This window comes from Acipenser ruthenus, chromosome 17 (assembly GCF_902713425.1).
Source record: "Acipenser ruthenus chromosome 17, fAciRut3.2 maternal haplotype, whole genome shotgun sequence".
NCBI lineage: Eukaryota > Metazoa > Chordata > Actinopteri > Acipenseriformes > Acipenseridae > Acipenser > Acipenser ruthenus.
Window position 1 is genome coordinate 1,790,959 of NC_081205.1, and position 20,150 is coordinate 1,811,108.

The 20,150-nt window shown below is 42.7% G+C and overlaps 2 protein-coding genes across 5 annotated transcripts; one reads left to right on the forward strand and one right to left on the reverse strand.

Annotated features, from left to right (window-relative positions):
• Positions 1 to 463: 463 nt before the first annotated feature.
• Positions 464 to 9,036, forward strand: LOC117422903 (nuclear pore complex protein Nup85-like). 2 transcript variants are annotated; one of them, XM_034038137.3, is made up of 19 exons: positions 464 to 669; positions 1,750 to 1,843; positions 2,243 to 2,399; positions 2,699 to 2,769; positions 2,927 to 2,970; positions 3,177 to 3,246; positions 3,650 to 3,771; positions 4,112 to 4,246; positions 4,383 to 4,505; positions 4,799 to 4,930; positions 5,520 to 5,626; positions 5,800 to 5,883; positions 5,985 to 6,050; positions 6,403 to 6,554; positions 6,978 to 7,095; positions 7,252 to 7,352; positions 7,763 to 7,914; positions 8,285 to 8,380; positions 8,806 to 9,036. In XM_034038137.3, the coding sequence occupies exons 1-19, from the start codon at positions 637 to 639 to the stop codon at positions 8,905 to 8,907; spliced, it is 1,959 nt and encodes a 652-aa protein (XP_033894028.3). In that variant the 5' UTR covers positions 464 to 636; the 3' UTR covers positions 8,908 to 9,036. The 2 variants fall into 2 exon arrangements, with proteins under 2 accessions (XP_033894028.3, XP_058845738.1); XM_058989755.1 differs by lacking the exon at positions 464 to 669 and adding an exon at positions 676 to 772.
• A 335-nt stretch (positions 9,037 to 9,371) lies between these two features.
• On the reverse strand, positions 9,372 to 20,126 carry LOC117422902 (ADP-ribosylation factor-binding protein GGA3-like). 3 transcript variants are annotated; one of them, XM_034038135.3, is made up of 17 exons: positions 20,010 to 20,126; positions 18,850 to 18,934; positions 18,496 to 18,571; positions 16,657 to 16,755; positions 16,066 to 16,189; positions 15,474 to 15,577; positions 14,929 to 15,009; positions 14,484 to 14,621; positions 14,133 to 14,214; positions 13,923 to 14,039; positions 13,280 to 13,549; positions 13,111 to 13,169; positions 12,746 to 12,960; positions 12,122 to 12,420; positions 11,590 to 11,759; positions 10,628 to 10,738; positions 9,372 to 10,453 (listed from the first exon to the last, which is right to left on the reverse strand). In XM_034038135.3, exons 1-17 carry the CDS (start codon positions 20,047 to 20,049, stop codon positions 10,343 to 10,345), a joined length of 2,181 nt encoding a protein of 726 aa, XP_033894026.3. In that variant the 5' UTR covers positions 20,050 to 20,126; the 3' UTR covers positions 9,372 to 10,342. The 3 variants fall into 3 exon arrangements, with proteins under 3 accessions (XP_033894026.3, XP_033894025.3, XP_033894027.3); XM_034038134.3 differs by having other exon boundaries at positions 13,111 to 13,184; positions 20,010 to 20,124; XM_034038136.3 differs by lacking the exon at positions 18,850 to 18,934 and having other exon boundaries at positions 13,111 to 13,184; positions 20,010 to 20,058.
• Between the last annotated feature and the right edge of the window lie 24 nt (positions 20,127 to 20,150).

Consider the following 20,150-nt stretch of genomic DNA (forward strand, 5'->3'; position numbering starts at 1 on the left):
ATGGGTATTTTGGGTACATGTCTGTTATCAGCAGTTATTCTAGTTATATATAACTAAGGGCTCCCTTGAGAAAGATATGTACAACATATCGAAACATTGGGCAGCTGGCTCTTTGAGCTAATACATATATATATATATATATAATCAATATATTAAAGTGACATGCAGCCTTGCTCCTGAATTCATGCCGTGATAGAAATAAGACTCCCTTTGCATAGCACTTTGATCCAATCCTGGTTTTACTATGAGTTTAATCAGACACATCCTGAGCTTGTTACCTATATACTGGGGTTAATCACGCACATATTAAAAACTGGAATTGGTGTAACTGCTATGCATTCGGAGTCTCCCCCCCCCCCCCGCCCCTTCACGTCCCTTCACGTCCCTTCACGTCCCTTCACGTCCCTTCACGTCCCTTCACGTCCCTTCACGTGAAATAAGACAGAAACAAACGGCATTTTCCTTCAGGCAGCTGTGTAGATACCCTCCCACAAACCCGGGCCAACGCGGGGTCCCTTTGCTTCGCTGTGGAAGACAGCGCTGTGCAAATGGATGTTATTATTTTCAATTCATAATTTTTAAGCGGTAACTTTCTACACAGTAAAGATTACGGTTTTTTTTGTTCGTTTTGCTGAAATGGAGGAAGTAGACGTGGAGCCCGCTATTACCGTATGTATTTTGTATTCATAATTTTCAGAATAGATGGCAGCGTGCATATCATCCTCACTTCACAGCACTTCTCTGGCACTGTGTCGGTGCTACAAACACGCAGGTTTGAATTTGAATTTTCCTCCGCTGTTGTCACTTACCTTACTAGATAGGCATGTTCAATTATGTTTTTAATTTAACACATGGTATTGAATTTGTCATTACCTTTCTACATTGCTGTGCTCACATAACCTTCTTCCGTACAAGAAACGAGACCGTGATGTAACAGGGTCTTTAACTGCTTATTATTATTATTATTATTATTATTATTATTATTATTATTATTATTATTATTATTAATAATAATAATAATAATAATAATAATAATAATAATTTTTTAAAAAACCATAACATGTTTTTAAACATCAGTGCAAGCATTTTGTGCCTCAGAGATTCATTTCACCTACTGACACGTTGTATAACTTTTTAATGTTATTAGCGAACTTTATGAAACCAGAGTTGGGGTCAATTAATTCTTTTAAATCAATTCCCAATTCCAATTGTAATTAGTCATTTAGCAGACGCTTTTATCCAAAGCGACACGACGTGGTGAACCATAGGACCTCGTTTTTAATTCCCTTTTAATCAATTCTGACACTTCATGGATCAAAATTGCAATTAGCGGTATTCTGTTAAAATGAGCTTCTCAGTGTCAACAGAATACTCAAACCGAAGACGCTGTTTGTTAGTCGATTAAATTGTCTTCACATGAAAGCAGTTGAACAGTCACACCAATTATTATTTCAATACAATATCAATTCCAATTCCTCTGAAGAATTGAAATTGGGAATTGGAATTGACAGCAACCCTGTATGAAACTCTGTAGCCTACAATGCAAAATGAATCTGTGCCAGACAATGTGAGCCCGAGCCGGGTTGATGGCCCACAGCAGATAGTCTGGGCAGGGTCTGCGGGTGCAGCGAGCTATTGAAGTTTGTACCTGTCATGGACAGGCAGGCTGATTTACTGTACCCTGCGGTGCATCTTCAAGCCCACATGCTTGCGAGTGATTTCTGGTTGTTTCTTGTGTAATTGCTGCAGGTGATCCCTGGGGTGGATTCGGGTCAGAGGCACATGGGGTTTGTGTGGGGTCCTGGAGATATCCTACTGTATGAGACACAGCGCAAGGGGACAGGTGAGCAACAGTTTAAACCCAGCTAAACAAAGGAAACCGCTACGTCTGCAGCAGCATTGCTGCCAATGCTGGAAATACCAGTGAAGCTGACCGTTCACCATGAGGCACCAGTGATGATGATGTTTGGAAACTGGAATCTGAATTGCTTTATACTCCTGGGTCGATTCACCAACCCTTATTAGCGCTAGTCTTCTGTTACCTAATGTTTCTTTAAGTAAGTCCAACACTAGTGTTAAACAGTATCTATGAAACCAGCCGATAATATCTTAATCGGTACCAAGGACAGAAAAGCTTATACAGTTTGAGCTGGTCCAGGGTTTTCTGGGTGCCTAATACAGCCCACTTGAGCTCCTCCATCCCTGGAGTACCATTCTTCCCTTGTCCGTGTGCTTTCTTCAGGCTCCGGCGAAGCAGGCTGCCCTTTAATTCACGTGGTCAGGAAGGACGAGGATATTTACTCGCTGATTCTGCGCAAACTCTTCAACGAATCCCATCACATCTTTGTGGGGCTGCAGCAGAGTAAGGAGGAGACGTCCAGCAAAACGAAGAGACCGCAGTGAGTTTCAGCCTCTGGCAAGCGCTGACCGGTCATTTTGTCCGGGTTGTTTGGCTGTGAGGATGGGGGGATGAGATAATGCACTAGGATTCAATTTAAACACTGCCATAGATAGGGGAGCTGAATAGGGTTCATGGAGAGGCGGTTAGGGCAGGCTCTTACTGTAATGTGGTAGTGTAGGGGAGGAGGCTTCAGTCCTCACTGTCAGTTGCCTGATGCATGTATTTTTATATTATTGCTTTCTAACTGGCTACTGGAGCCGTTATATAAGTTTGCATTTTTTTCCCCTTTTTCTGCAGGTTTGTCAGTGTTAGTAAGAACTACAGATCAGTGATAAGAGCATGCATGGAGGAACTACAACAAGTTGCAGGTGCGAAACAGGATATGCATTGTAGAATAGAATCTAATTGTTTGTTAATATTAAATTGAACATCTTTGGCCGACAAGCAGCTGTGAACCAGTTTGCACATTTTTATTTTTAAAATTTTTTTTTATTTTTTATTTTTTTTTATATCATTTCTCCTCAGTTTCTACACGTGACACTGCCTTGTCAACACAATACTGCAGCCAAGTAAGGAATTGACATCTTTATCAGTTTAACTATATGATTTATCAACACGATTGTGTTTCCCCCTGGCCATTTCAGCACACAGGATTGCAATATACTGGAAACCCCTAATTCCTATAAATGTAATGAGTCGGCCATCTGCACACGAGAGCGTTCCTTTACTGTTGATGTTGAAATGTAAGGTGCTGACTTGATGAATATTTTCTCAGGTTTCGATTCTACTGGCTGTGGAGCTGATTTGGAATCTATGTGAGGTCCTCTTCATTGAAGCAGCCCCAGGTAAGGGCACTAAAGCAGCTATTACAGTACTTGCAAATACAGAACACTGGCTTTAACTGATGTTTTTTACTGTTCACCAATAAAGTGGATTTAGTAGATATTATTGTGAAATTAAATGTAGCAACAGACGTAGCAGAAATTGATTTTGCTAAGAACTTTCTATTGGAATGATTAATCTTCTATAAGTCTTCATGTTTATTTTTCTATAAGCCTGCACAAACGTAGGCTATAGCTGGCTGAAAAAATCAACTTAAAAAAAAACATACGGCATCTGCTTTAGGTATTACTACATTGCTAAGGTTGAATACTTCACTCCCTATTCGACCACCCACGGTACTATGCGTCAGCCCTTGAAGGGTTGTGGAAAGTGCTGCATTATTAACCTGTGTTTCCTGATTCTCAGCGGGCTCTCTCCTGCTGCATCTCTTGGACTGGGTCCGGCTGCACAAAGCTGATGTGGATGAGAAGGCTCAGGAGGTCCTGCACAGCGACAGCCCAACGAGGCACCACAAGTACTGGGACGTGGTGAGCTCCAACATCTGACCCTCTGTCTGGCTCTCTCTGCCCCCAGATGTCTAGAATCTTCTCTCATCTAGCTACCACTCTGACTTGAATGCCTGTCATGCGGCTTTCTCTTTCTCTCCTGTCTTTTAAGCCCATGTCCTGTCCTCTCTCCCCTCTCACTCTTTCTCCTTGCCCCCCAATGTTGTGTTCTATGTCTTGCTCCCCTCTCTTTCTCTCTCTTCCTCTGCCCTTGATTTTCCTCCTCTTTCTATGTCTGTCTGTCTCTGCTTGCTGCTCCGGTCTTGCGTCCATCCCTCTCTCTCTTGCCCTGACCGTGCCTGTCGCTCTCTTGTTGCTGCAGGTGATCTGCTACGTGCTGCAGGGACGGATGGATGAGGCCAGGCAAATGTTGGCCAAGCAGGCAAGCCAGCAGCCAGCAGCCAGAAGTATGTTCAAAACCCTGGACAGCCTCATGAAGAAAATGCCAGTCTTCAATGTATGTATGGCATTGGAGGACTTCCGTATTTTAATTTACCTACCCTCCCCCATAGATTTTGAAATTATCAAAAAGAAAACTGGGGTTACATTTATTTATTTATTTATTTTCTCTCAATTTTCAAATGTCTCTTCAGCCGGTTGGCAGTCAGACGCTAACAGAGTTTGATTTGAAGTGGAGACACTGGCACGAGGAGTGTGAGCTGCACTTGCAGGACGGGTCCTTCAGCTCCAACTCCAACCTGGAGACAATCTGCAAGGTGAGCAGAGCAGCAAACAGCACCCGCAACACCGGTTTCATTGTGCACCTTGCAGGCACTTGAGAAACGCGGTTGTATCCTGTTTAGAATTTAAAGAGGCGTGGTGCTCCAGTGGTTCAAGAAAGTGGCTTGTTTCTGGTTCAATCCCAGCTCAACCCTCTGACTCCCTGTGTGTGACCCTGAGCAAGTCACTTAACCTCCTTATATATAATTTCTCAAATTACGCAAATACAGCTGGGTGTACACATGCTTACTCACGCTGTAGGTCAAGCATATTTTTTCTTCTCCTCTAGATTCTTCTAGGCCATGAAGAGGCTCTGCTGAACCAGAAGGAGCAGCTTTCCACTTGGTACCATCTGCTTGTGACCAGACTTCTGTACACACACCCCTCTGTGAAACCTACAGAACTCCACTACTATGCCCAGGTACTGCAGGGATACTGCAGCCACACCCTGAATGTTGAATTTCAAGAGTCGCTTCAATGAATCGTGGGGTCAAAGAGGAAGTAGCGGGGTTCCAAAAAATATAGCGTTGCACGTCCCCAGGTGCTCTTTAACTTGACCGCTTTACCTGCGTCTACCTACAGCCACTCGTATTTTAGATCGTTCTGGACTATTTTTCTAGTTTCAAGATACTGGTACCTGATTGGCTGCTATAAAAGGCTATATCTTGGGAAAAGCATGTCTGATTTTAATGTGTGTGTGTGTGTGTATATATATATATATATATATATATATATATATATATATATATATATATAAAAAAAATTATATCATTAACTATGTGGTGAATGACATCACAAGCACATTAATATATTTAAACAGAAATAAATGAGTATAGTCACCGTGGCATCAAAACCCCTTGACAAAAGTATATTCAGCATACCAAAACGTTGGGACGTTGGCTATGTCGCTAAAAACACAATCAAAATACAGTGGCAAGAGTCGGGGTGGTGATGTTAAAATCCACCTCTTTTTAGATAAATAAAACCCAGGTATCTCATTGGATTTTCAGTCCAGCATGGATTTGTTCCTGGACAACCGGAGTGCCCCCGAGCCGCTGGACAGCATCCTCCTGGCTGCCTTCGAGTTTGACATTCACCAGGTCATCAAGGACTGCAGGTGAGCGATCCAGCCAGCTTGCCTGTCCGCAGCAGTGCATGCCTTCGCTTGTATGCGAGGCACAACCAGAACAACAGTGTATGATGGGAATTCAGTGCACCTTAATTGGGTTCAGTTTTACACTGGTGTCTGTTACCCGTAGTTAGTGTAGTTTTCATCTCTTCTTCCAACAGCATTGCTCTCAGTAACTGGTGGTTTGTAGCTCATTTGACAGACCTGTTGGACCACTGCAAACTCCTGCAGTCCCACAACCTTCAGTGAGTATGCATTTTATATTTACATTTTATATGGCTTAGCTGCTGCTGCTTCCTGTTCTATTCTTTAATGAGATGTAATTTCTCTGACGTCTCTTTCCCAGCTTTGGCTCCAATCTGAGAGAGTTCCTCCTCTTGGAATATGCGTCAGGACTGTTTGCACACCACAGGTAAGGCGCCCGTTCTTGGCAGCTGTGCTTCTGTACACATGTTGCTATTCAAAATTCAATTGGTCCTCGTTTCCCCTATTCTGTAATCATGAGGCATTTCTTTCAGTGTAAGAAAGATACAGTATTTACACCCATTTTGTATTTTTCCTTTTCTTATATTTCATTTGTTTTCATATTACATCTCACTTATGTTTAACTTTAAACAAAGGCGTATTTTCAGCACACTTCCATAAAGGAAAGTGGAAAATCCAGTTTGCTGACCTTAACCCAAACCCCTACCAACCTTACTGTGATGTATTTTTCTATTCGTTCTGTCCTGACACCTGTGTGTGTGTGTGTGTGTGTGTCCCAGCCTGTGGCAGCTGGCGGTGGATTACTTCGATCACTGCCCGGAGTTTGGGAGGATGTACCTGGAGCTGCAAATTGAGAGGGTTCCCCTGGACACGGAGCGCAAGGCCCTCAAGGTGCTGCGGATCTGTGAGCAGAGGCAGTTGGCAGAGCAAGGTAAGGCAGGGTTTGTGCAGCATTGCAAGGTAAGGCAGGGTTTATACAGCATTGCTGTCCAGGGCAATAGGGGATCACATTGTACCATTAGGTACAGTAGTGCCTGACGAATGTTGTTTTTTTATGTTCAAATATTCTTCCCTTTTATCTGTCATTTTAATATCCAAAGATTTGTCCTAGCTCTATCATTAAGGGTAGTGTAGTTTTTTTTTTTTCTTGACAAACACGATTCTTTAGTTTACTGGAACTGTCCAAGCAGGAACCTTTTTGTGTCTCTTTACTAGATAAACTACATTGATGTAAATATATATCTAGAAAACTGGTAACTGGTAATTTAACACTTCAAAGGGTGGGTGGGGTATTCTAGTTGTAAAACGCCCCTCGCCCTGAAGATAATTCCCTAACCCTGTTGCGTTTCTGCAGTGCGCAGCATCTGTAAGATCATGGCAAAGAAAGCCGTGCGAAACAACCGTCTGGGCTCGGCGCTGTCCTGGAGCATCCGAGCTAAAGACGCTGCCTTCGCCACCCTCATCTCCGACAGGTTCGTCACCCTCCCCTCCCCCTCCCCCTACACGTGGAAGTTTAGTCATAACCCCTTCATGACAACCAACCCCCCACCAAAGTGCAGGCTCTTTTTCTCTGATCATTTTGTCCTTGCCTGCTCTCATTAATCGCTCCCCCTGTCCTGCCTCTCCAGGTTTCTGCAGGATTATTGTGCTCGGGGCACCTTCTCTGACCTGGACCTCATCGACAATCTGGGGCCTGCCATGCTGCTCAGCGACCGACTCACCTTCCTAGGTACGTACTTCACCAACAAGAGCTCCAGTCTCTTGTGTTTCTTTTTCATATTCCCCACTACCGACAAATACAGCAGCTTCTAAAAAGGGAAGGTTCGGGCTACAGTTACCCCTGTAGTCATAACTACTGTATCTGTCTGCATCTCCATTAGTTTTCAAATCTGTGTGTGTATATATGTATATATGTATGTGTGTGTGTGTGTATGTGTGTGTGTATATATATATATATATATATATATATATATATATATATATATATATATATATATATATATATATATATATATAGTGTGTTTAAAGGGTAAATGCAAACTATGTATTTCTTTCTAGAGAGAAAAAGAAAAGATCTGACCTCATTCATCCCTGTTTGTAATTGCGTTCTTGTTGAATTCCCGTGTTGCGTGTTTCCAGGGAAGTACCGTGAGTTCCACAAGCTGTACGGAGAGAAGAGGTTCGCTGAGGCTGCCAAGCTGCTGCTCTCGCTCATGACGGCCAGAATTGCCCCCCGTAGCTTCTGGATGACCCTCCTTACTGACGCACTGCCCCTGCTGGAGCAGAAACAGGTCCGTATCGGCACGATCGAGAATTTAGGAGATCATTCAAATATGTCATCATCGTGTACCAAGGTTATGGCTATCAAACATACCATGCCTGTTTGTTTGCAGGTCTGTTTGAGTGTATATAAAAGCTTTTTGTGTAGTTTTGATGTTCTGAAGGTGTAAAGACATTGCAGACAAACAGCTGGTTTCACGGACCTCAATTAGCACTCGTCTACCTTACCTTGGGAGTCTAAAATTAGTGCTAATCTGGAAATGTGAAACCAGTCCTAAATGCATTAACTGAAGTGTATGCTGCTGCTTTTCATTAAGGGTTTTGCACGCATAATGTTTTTAGGACAGGGCTGTTTAAAACACTTTTGTTTGTTTTGTTAAGGTGATATTTTCAGCCGATCAAACCTACGAGCTGATGCACTGCCTGGAGGAGCTGATGTCGGGCAAGACTGAGCCCAGTGAGAAACGTAACGTTCAGGTAAGACTAAATAAATAGAGAACCTGTGTATTAGTTTCAGAGCTGCAGTTTGGAGAAGTGGGTACAAGTTTTTTTCCACCAGTCTGCATACACACAGCAGGTCGCCAAGATAAAGCAGAACCTTCAGAGGTAAAAATGAAGTGGTTCAGACTAAAGCTTAATGCAGTATGGAGCAAAAGCAGTGTCAGTTAATTACGATAACTGGATCTTCTAGGCTGTGTTTTTTTTTTATTATATCCTAATCATATTTAATTTGAAAATGTATATGTGTGTGTGAGAGAGTTTATAATATATATATTTTTTTTAATAATGTCAGAATTTTGATGGATAGGTAACCTGTCTAAAAGTACTTTTTTTGGTGGCAGTAGCACTAACTAGGTGGTGAAAGAGATTTCTGTGATTTAAATGCATCTGTTCCTCCACAGGAGGAAGATATAGAAACCACCAAAGTGGAGCTTCTGCGCCTTGCTTTGGCACGGAACCTGGCTGCAGCCGTAGTGAAGGAGGGGACAGTGGACTCGTTATAAACACAGACCAACTTTTCTACATTTTATAAAACCTGTATATAAAGCACAGCTGCATCTTTTTTCAGAGATAAATAAATGCAGGATGCCTTTTATGTCTTTGGTAATAAAGTTATTATTGTTTTGCAGAAACATTTCCTTGTTTTCTGTACCAGTTTGGCATTACTGGCAGTCCTGATTCAATGGCAATTTAGGTACTTGCCTTCCCCTTGTTGCCTCAGGATCGTTTTTTCCCAGTTTGGCAAGGATGGTGGTCATGGATGAATTTGCTCTCCATAGTGCAGTATATATCTGGAGTCTGAATCTTCAAGGAACATTTTCGCGGTAAGAAATGTTTGCGCTTCTTTTATGGTGGAGTCATTGCTGTACTTTATTATGGCGATGGCACTGCTATCATTGTTTTATTTAATCTGGGCCTGGGTGTCGACCAGGTTCAGAAAAGAAAAGAAAAAACAAAACCATTAGGCTCAAATGAAGACTTTTAATTCTTCATGCAGTGGAACAACTATGAACGTTTAAATATGTACAGTTTTGTTAGCTTTCTTTCGTACCGAGCTGCGCCTCACATACACAATTTTTAAGCATCTCTAAAAGGCAATAAATACAACATTATACAGAACAGCATTTCAGCTTCTTCCATTAAACATGTCACAGTGCTGACAGCAAAGGGCTCTTACAACAGTGCAAGAAATAAAAACACCAGTAGCTTTGGTACTGCAGCACCAGTAAAACTGATGATGATAGCAGACGCTTGCATTGAATGCTTTCTTAATCTCCCCTGTGACTTCATATCTGGTTTACTTCTAACACATGTTCTTCCACTGAAGTGTGAAATTCTGTTGCAGACAGATCCTCTGAATTTGCAGTCCCAATCAGTCACAGCGCCATCTCTACACAACAATGCAATTATTGTACAGCACCGATTGCTGTACTGCAATCCCTATCCAGCATTATTTGGGGAGGAAAAAAAAAAAGTGTTTATTAATATTTGGCACCCTGTGCAATATATCACATGCTAGCCTGTCACTCTGCGAGAGCCAAGTTAAGGATTACGTTCCTCTTCAGCGGTCTTCGGTGGGATTTCTTTCACAGTTACAGATATGAATTTGAAAATGATTTTCTCCCCTCACCCTTACACACATTCTGAGATTTAATGGTTCAGTGGGGTCTCCCATTAATGGAACCTGCCTTGCAAAGTCCAGCCAAGGGCTAAGAGTTTAGGGGAGCAGAGTAAAAAAAAAAAAAAAGTATTTAAATAAATAAAATGAAAACATAAAAACACAAGTCGAGGATACACGATGGATTTTGTAGCGGTAATAGCACTTGCCTATTTATGGAAAAACATTCATGAATGCATTGATTCTGTCTCAGCTATCTGAAGTCAATAAAGTCCCATCCGTTGCTGTGTCGGGGGGGGTTCCCTCCTTCAGTGCCAGTGCTATAGATAACCCCATTTTTCAGCTGGTGGAAACTGGTCCACTTCTCCGGCGTCTGTGCAGGCCTGGTCCCCCAGTGTAAACGTCAGCTTGTACCGCAGTCTCACCTTTTCCTGTGTGAAACAAAGAAGGGGAAAGGGTTAAATAGCCCAGATTTAATTGTTACACGCTGCTGACTTTAATTGTTTGATACAGTTATGCTGTGTTTCTCAGATTTTGTTTTCCTACAAGTAGTTCCATAACAAGATGCTAAATGCTTTGTGAACACCCACATACTGGTCACTTACCTTCATTGGGTTAGCTAGCAGCATGACCTGTGTGATGGTGGCTGGAGGCAGGATGGGGTTGAAAGGAGCCAGTTCTGTTTCTGAGGGGGGCTGCAGTTTGACCTTCATCGACTTGAGTCAGGAAGACAAAGAAATAAAGTAAGAGTATTCAAAATGTGTAACTGACCCGTCTCACCGGCTGAACTGCCCTACACATTGCTACTAATGAAGAAGATGTCAATGGATAGACAGCAACCTGATGCATGGACAAGGTCACAGATAGCTTCCCCTCCCAAAGCGCAACACGGGCCAGGACAAACAATATATCATAAAAGCTAAAAATAAAGAAAGCAAGCAAGCCGCGTAACAAAGGCTTGCTGGAGTCAGCAGTGGAACTTAAACAATTTATTTGGATAAACACCGGTCGATCTGAAAGTGTTATGTGTTTTGCAGCAGCAGTTGCTGCACACTAATGCTTTTGGCCAAACACCAAAGGAAAATGAAAAAAAAAAGAGCATTAAAAGTTGTTAATATCAAGATGCATTTAATCCTATGGCAAGGAGTCAACCACAGAGAAATCAGCTGTTCCAAATATTGAACCATGTTGCTGGTTACTGTTTTGCACAGCAAATATACTCCAGACATTTGTTTTTTTCACTGCCACATCAAGCATATTTTTATCAAACTGTGTCAATCTAGAACAGCGTGTGCTGCTACAAATCAAGTTCTCCTCGTTCAGATGTGAACGACTTAAAAAAACTTTTCAGACAATAATAACGAGCATGCAAACACAGAGGGGCCTCATAGTGGCATAGTACCTGAAAGGTTAAAAATCATCTGTATAAAAGTATTGGATTATAGTCAGATGCAATCTGAAATGCCTATCAGAGGAAAGGAGGCTGTTACCGTGTTCTCCATGAACGTGACAGACGGATAGACTGAGGGACACGATCATCACGGAATACAAACAAGCCGACTCTCACCTTGGGCACTGCAGCCTGCAGGACTACGTTCCGGACGGGAAGCGGGGCCGTGTTCAGCATCGACACCACAATCACCAGCACGTCCGGTCTGCCTGGGGGGCACTCCGAAGAGAAGTGCAGCAGCACCCGAACCCCATTCTTATCATAGGCTGTGACAGGCAGGACCCTGCCTGGGGTAGGGATAGGGGGAGGAGGAGGGCAGAGGTCAGCAGCAGCGTTAGCAAAAATAACAACCTGCATTCATTCAACGTTAAACTAGCATACACATTTCCAATGAAAACCTAGACTTGACTTAGTATTTAAAGTCATCTTTATATCGAACATGCAGCGTTTAATTAGTGTTTTACAGTGCGGCAAGGCGCTACAAAATGATGAAACTTTTGGAAAAAAAACATGACGATCAATGCAAGATCCTCAAGACATTTTTGGTTTAACGTTCAACAAAATACTATGCCGTTTAGGCTTTTTACTTTCGTTCAACGTTTAAACCTTCAGAGCTTTCCCAGCCAGAGGAAGGGTCTCCGGTACTCACTGGGTTTGATGGAGTCCAGCTGCACGTGAACGTTGGCGAGTGAAACATCGGGCCCCCTTGCAGGGCTCCCCTGAAGCGTCGGGTGGAGGGGGGAAAGGGAGCGGAAGAGGGGGCTGCCGGGGGCCGATGTGGAAGCCATGGCCTGAACCATGGCGTGGGCGACGGGGGTGCCCGCGCATGCAGCGGGAAGGGGGGTCGTGGTGGTAGCGGGGGGACCGGGGAACCCCAAGACAGACGAAGCAGCACTGGAGGAAGTCCCCAGACAGAACATGGGCTCCGGCTTTAACTGGGCAGGCAGCCTTAATGAGAAGATACAAAACAAAACAAAAATCATAAAGCCTTGGTGTTAGCTGAACTGGAAAACAACTGGGAAGCCATTTCCCCTTCCATCATTCTGGTTGAATAAATAAAAATAGGGAGTGTTTTTTTTTTTTTTTTTTTTTTAATGACTTCAAACGAGACACATTTGCCCCAGAAAACCATTCATTATAAGAACAATACATAGCAGCAAGCAAATTCATTTTTAATCCCCTCCCACCTCCTCCAGTATACACATCCCTGCATTAGTAACACTACTCGACAGTTCACCCTGCAAACTGGTCAGACTGGTAAGGAGTGATTTACCCCACTGGCTCCCCCAGGTCCAGCATGCTGAGATCCTGCAAGGCTTGACTCCCGGAGTGAGGCGCTGCCTGCAGCCCAGCCCCGGGGAACAGGAACGGGGCTGGACCGGACCTGGGCAGGGAGGGAGCGGCTGGGTAACTACAAGGTGCAACGCGGAACATCGGCCCAGCAGACAGAGGCTTGCTGTTGAAGAAGTCTGACCCGCTGTCGGAGGCCTGGGAGAATGAACGAGAAAATCAACTTTTTTTTTGTTTGTCTTGGGGGGGTTCCAATACCCCACCAGGGGCTTTTTAAAATTTTAAATAAGTCAAACGAAAAAGACACTTGAATAAAAGGGCCAAGACCATGGATGCTTGCAGTGTTACCTGTAACGTGGTCCACTGTTTGTTTAGCGTACCCTCCTTTCCATTGTTCAAAGTGGGTACTGAATCATTTAAGCCTGCAAAGGAAGGCAGGCAAGCATTAAAATACCCTGAATGTATAACACAATGAAGCACTTAAAGGTACTGGAGAGCAGGCAGGGCAGGCTGTTACCCAGAGAGAGCAGTTCCTCGTCCAGCAGGGAGAGGGCGCTGCTGGTCTGGGGGGCTGTGTTCTCGGTCTGGCTGGAGGATCGGCTCCAAGAGGAAGCCTGCAGGTGAGGGGGAGGGGGCAGGACCGGGATCGCTGGGGTCAGCAGCGGATTGGCTGGGACTAGGGCTGGAGCCGTTCCAGGAGGCTGAGCCGGATCTGAAAAGGGTGGGATGGGAATGTCGAGCTCCTCCAGGTCAATCAGGGTCTCAGTGTTTCTGCTATCCTTACTGCCTGGAGAACAGAGGACAACACAAAACCTTCCATTGACTCGTGTGACATTTTTATATATATAAAAAAACAAAACTACACCTGTATAACAATTCAATAAACACTACGTGGCTTCGATATTATCTGACTAAAAAAAAATAAAAAATTACTTTCAAATATTAGGGAAGGGCCCTTCTAAATTATAGTGCACATGAATTAAACAAATTTGTTAACGATTGAAATTGAGAAATATTTTCTGTACAGTAAAGAATTAATAAAACAATGCTCGGATGGCCAAAACAAAACAAACACAAAATCACATGAATGAAAAAAAAAAGCACAACAAAAATATAATTCACATTTCGTACTGCAAATAACTGGGACAAACAGATTTTACCGTCCATATTTGCTGATCCAGGAAGATCAGTCTCTCCATTGACAGCCTGTCCTTCAACAATCTTCTTGTAGGAATTGATTCCATGTGACAGATCATCGCTTGCTTGGAGGATGTCACCTACAAAACAAAACAGAAACCCAGCGTTCAAAAAAGGGCAGACGGAGCACGGTGGCGATATGGCTGGCAACTCCAAAACGCCCACAGCTTTACCTAAACTGTTGTCGTTATCCTCCGACTCCGTGGCTAATTTGAATACATTACGTCTCATCTTGTCACAGCGTTCGTACAGCTCCTGGAATACATCATACACATATATAAAGTAAAACCTACTAAATAGATGTCTATTTACTTCTAAGCAGGTTCCTGTTATGCGTGGTTAGTTATATGTATCAATCTTCAACATCAAAATCAGGGTTGATAATGTTGCATGGTCCACAAAGACTTTGCTTGGTAGGAGACATCACCAGCAGCAGAAGCTCAATTCAACTTAGAAAACGAAAAACTTCTATGCCAGTAGATTTGTACCCCTTCATAGCCTTGCAGCCTTCAGAAGACACCTGCCTTTATAAGCTCCCGGTCTGCTTCCGAAGACTCCTCTCTGTTGAAATGGGTCAGCATTTCATTGAGGAGCTTCACGTTGTTATTGACCTCCTCCAGTGTGTTCACGCGTTTAGTTACCTTCTGCATCCGGGCTTCGTCCTGCAGACAGGACGGAGAAACACATACTGCTGTGAGACCGCCTGCAGGACCACCCGTCTCCTTATCACCATTTAACAATGTTTACTGTAACATGCACACAACGCTGTGATTGTGGAGGTGGAGATCCATACATTAACAACAAAGTTACCTTCCTGATCACATGCAGTCATTTTGCTACAGGTACGTGTATTTAAAGAAATGCAGCAGATGTTCAAGTACAGTGTAGCTCCAGTTATGCACCAGTAGATTTTGCTCCATGCTGCTCCTTGCACAGTGCTACAGTCCAGCCCACAGCACTCTCTCTTACCTCTTTCACCATGTTCTTAATGAGCCTGTTAGCCTCCTGCAGATCCTCTGGGTTTTTGCTTTTCAGTAGCTCAGCCAGCAGCTGCAATGAGAGCCGGCATCACACTTCACTCAAACAGCAACTAAACACCTGAGGACTCAGGAATCAGAAACTTGAAAGCTTTACAGAAGCAACATCACCACCTTCTTCCTCTGATGAAATCATGTTTAGTGGGAAGAGAACACAGCGCTGCGGAAATGGTTCATCAGAAATGTATGTCTCTACCTGGGATTTACAGAATACTGATTTTAATATAGATCTATATGTATACTACCAATAAATATATGATGTGGGGTACAGCAACAGTGTGTAAAAAATAAATATTCAGTTTGGGATATTGCACCAGAACGTTAAACAGAATATACACCCTCTTCTATTTTGTGGAAGTTATTGTGCTCTAGAAAGAAAATGTAGGGAAATGTTAGAACGAGAAGTCTTCTCAAGGTCTCCTTGTTGCACTGCGGAAGGGTGAACCCGTGTGAAACAGCAATCCTGGCACACCCCACCTTACTCTTTTCTTCATCCTCGAACACTGGGTTTTTGGGGCGTGTCGGGGGTGATGGAATGAGAGTCTGATCCACAGGGATCTCTGGATCACAGGATACAATACCTGGAAGGACAGGCACGCAATCAGTGTCTAAACATTTTCCACCAATATTAAAACCTATAACCATACACAATACAATGAAGACAGTATGGCTGTAAAATAAACTGTAGAATGTATTATTTTATACACTGTCAGTAGCATGTGTGCTGGTCAATGAGTCGTGCTTGTTAAGAGGTTTTTTTTTTTTTTACATTAAAACACATTCAAAATTTCTTCCCATGCCATTTATTACTGTAAGCTTGGGGTTGGTACAGGCATCCAGAGACCACTACAGGAACGGAAATAAGACTCCCATTGCAAAGCGGTTTGATCCATTCCTGGTTTCACTGTGAATTTAATAAGACATGCCTGAGCTTGTCACCTATACACTGTGGCTAATCAAGCATGTATTAAAACCTGGTATGGGTGTGGCTGCTAAGCAACTGGAGTCTCATTCTCATCCCTGCGCTTGCTGAGGGACAGGAACGAAGGTGTGAATGAGACGGTCATACCTTGCCTCTTTAGCATCTGATAGGCCTCATTAATTTTGGCTTCGTCCGGCAGGGCCACTGCCCAGCTGTACAGCATTTCAACGACTTTCCTCTTCACCTTCTCTGACACCCTGTCACCAAGGTACTGAAACGAGAGCAGAATGGGTCGGGGAGGAGGCCCGTGTTCTAGAAAGCAGTGCTCACAAAATGACGTTGAAGGACAAAGCAGTTGCATGGGTTGGGTGGTTACTGGGGCTCCAGTTTCATCTGGACAGTTCTTTTTAACCTCACAACCCAATGCATTTGGGTATCTGTTACCCATTTCTATTGTTAAAGAGATGCAGGACTAACACGTGCCAAACCGTGTAAGTGAATCTGGAGTCTCACATGGTCACCCTAGGCAAAGGGCTGCTGTGAAAACAGTTTGCAGCTGAAAGATCATTTCCTAGTTTGCTTGAGTGCTGCATACAGTCAAGAGAAAGGATTGATTACTCAATTCACAGTAATCTGGATATTTCTTGGTTGTATTGTACTTAATGTTTTTTTTTCCTTCTGCTGTTTATTTCTCCAACTGTGTAATAGCAACTAAAACAAAACCGCCTGTAGACTTACCTTGGGGGAGACTACTTTGATTAACTCATTTAAAAATCTAAATTTTCCAACTTCGTTATGGAATCTTCTTCCACAGTTCTTCATGCAAGCTTCCAATACCTGAAATGCAACACTTTCACAATTATTCAACACAAAACAAAAATACTATTAGCACTGCAATTATATTTTGTATAGGAAGAATAGTCCAAATGTATTTTGACAAATCTAAAAAACAAAAAGAAAGTGCACTGGGTTTCGATTGAATACGGCTGTAGATGTATACACTAGGGATGGGAATTTTGAATACTTTCCTATTCGAATACATGGGGACCAACATTTTCGTGTATTCGAATGCCCAAAATAAAGAACAAAAGGCAAATACGTATGTGTACTACAGCAGACAGCATAAAAAGTGTAAGCCGCAGAAGTTTAAGTTCACTCTCTGGAAGAGTCGGCTGGGTTCACGAAGTGTACAAACAATGTCCAAGCCGAGATTTATTTCTTCAAGTTACTTGGTTTATTCAATAACCTGTAAATAATTCTAAACAACTGGTTGTACTTTTAATGGTCAGTGCAAATTCATTCACAGAAAGTCAACAGTAGTTGTTTTACATTGTACTGCAGTCCACAGAGTTAAAAAAACTACTTCCATGCTGTTTTCTCAGTCACTGTGTTGTTCTGCTTAGCATTTAGTATGTCTTTATATTCATCATAAAGTTAAATTAGCTTTCTAATTCCAACGTTACCAAAGTTTGGTTTCCTTTCAGCACTTGCTATATCATTTGTTTACAAATTTAAAGTTAGCCGTGCTCAGGGTTTAACATACTATTTGAATAGTTTTATTTTTGATGTAATCATGTATTCGACTACACTGACCCGTCCCTAGTATACACCAGTATATGAAACCAAACACAAAACAGTATTTACATTCAAGTATTTATGGGTGCCGTCCCCCTGCACCCCCTTGTGGTAACTCTGTGTAACTCTGTGTGAGGTCACTGGAGGCTGATCAGACAGACGAGGCGGTTTAATTGAGAATCACAGCTTGCAAAGTAAATGTCCACTGCTCTGGTGTGTGTGTGTGTGTGTGTATATATATATACACACACACACACACACACACACACACACACACACACACACACGCACATAGACGTAGTGCTCTGTAAAATAAAGAGGGATTTTAAAATGTAACCAGCAGCTTTTCAGCTGAGCCTCCCATTTGTTTCTGCAGAGGACCTATGGGCTCCTTGTACAAAAAGCGATAGTCAAACACTCCAAAAACAAGGTACTAATAACCAAGGTACCAGTACATTACTGCACTAATAACTCAGGTACAAATACATTACTGCACTAATAACCCAGGTACCAGTACATTACTGCACTAATAACCCAGGTACCAGTACATTACTGCACTAATAATCCAAGTACCAGTACATTACTGCACTAATAACTCAGGTACAAATACATTACTGCACTAATAACCCAGGTACCAGTACATTACTGCACTAATAATCCAGGTACCAGTACATTACTGCACTAATAACCCAGGTACCAGTACATTACTGCACTAATAATCCAAGTACCAGTACATTACTGCACTAATAACTCAGGTACAAATACATTACTGCACTAATAACCCAGGTACCAGTACATTACTGCACTAATAACCCAGGTACCAGTACATTACTGCACTAATAACCCAGGTACCAGTACATTACTGCACTAATAACCCAGGTACCAGTACATTACTGCACTAATAACCCAGGTACCAGTACATTACTGCACTAATAACCCAGGTACCAGTACATTACTGCACAGCCATGTGCCAGTCCTTAGTATCGAACACTGCTTACTTACTGTCAATGCCTGAACTGCCTCCCATTCTTGTGGGGACTGGATTTTATGAGCCAGCAACCTCACCGCTATCTGTGGACTGCAAAAAAAAAAAATGAGTGACACGTCTTGCATGTCGTGAGCCACACCATCTTCCTTGCAGACTCAGTTTTGCTTCGAAGCAAAAATCCATGTTATGCTTATTCTCTGTGCAAGAAAGGGATAAGGTTTCTCTTTGTTGATCAAGCATGGTCTTGGTTATGTACTGTATATATTGGGTTTGCATGAGTTTTTATTGGCATATCTCCATTCAGAAACAACGATCTCTTTGTGCCTACAGTAAACCCAGCACATCCAAAACAATCCCAGCATACATACCCTTCTAATTCTTTATTGATTTGGTCACAGAATCCTATAATGTATTCCCAGTCCTCCTGTCTGTTGGATGGGTTAGTGGCTTTATCTGGGGGGTAAATAAAAAAAAAGAAAGGTTTACCCATTAGGAAAACCATGATCATTTAGCCACAGATTTATTTAGAAATACTGTATTGCCAAAATAAAAATAAAGGTAGGAGGTGACCAATTCTATTGACTTGTTCAAATGTTAGTAAAAGCCACACAGGCTCAGTTTACTGCATGGGTTTCTAACTGAAAAGCATGGTCTAATATGCACAATGAAAGCTTATGATCTTTCCTCGTTATTCCTCCATGTGTTCAAAGTGCTCAGAGCAGTGATGGAATAAGGAAAACCAGCTGGGAAAACACTCGAACGCAGCTAAAAACAACACCGACAAAACATCCAAGTGCTCTTTTCTGTTAACACGAGTAAAACCTATTTTGTTTCAGCTTTAATCCCAGGTGGGATGGGCAGATGAGCATGACTCGCGTTTGGAAATGGGTTATATTAATTCCTTAATACATTCCAGAAAATGAAATCCTGTTTCGCAAACAACACCTGCCTTGCACAGTGTACTGTGCCTCTTCTGAAGGCTCGTATACATAGATTACTGTATTAATGCTGGAACACCCGAATAATGACGTCTGTTCTGCAGTACTGGCAACACAAAAAATGAATCGCTGCTAAGAAAAAAAATCCTTCCAGCATTCTAGGTGGCAACAGAATTTCACATTAACACCGTGATTTAAATATTTGACATGTACGTCTATGAATGGGACATGCTGTACAGATTGTGCAACACATTTCATAACTTTATAATTGAGCCTGCTTCGTCAGAAACATTGGACACACACAGTACAGTGTTTCAGTCCAAGACTACTAGGAACACAGTTTAGTTTCATGTTTATTAAGCCAATAAAAAGGCAAGCACAGTCCGTTATAAATACTGTAGGCACCAAGGTGTCTCTCTCAGCGACAGCGTACAGCAGCGTCGCTATGTGCAAATTAACAATAGGTTTGAATTACTTTAAGGCACCACCTCTCTGGACGGGGCACACTGACACGCGTGTGCACCGCATTTAAATGTTTAAAGGGACAGGCGTGGTCACTTTCATTATTTTCCTGTTTTCCCTTTACTCACTAAGCCAGGACTCCAGAGACTCTCCTTCCGCATCCGCCATATTCACAGCCCAGGAAACCTCGCGAGAAACCCAAACGAGAGTTTAATTTTGTCGTCACAGCTCGATTAACCCCTCGCCTGCTGGAGACTATTGTTTCAGTT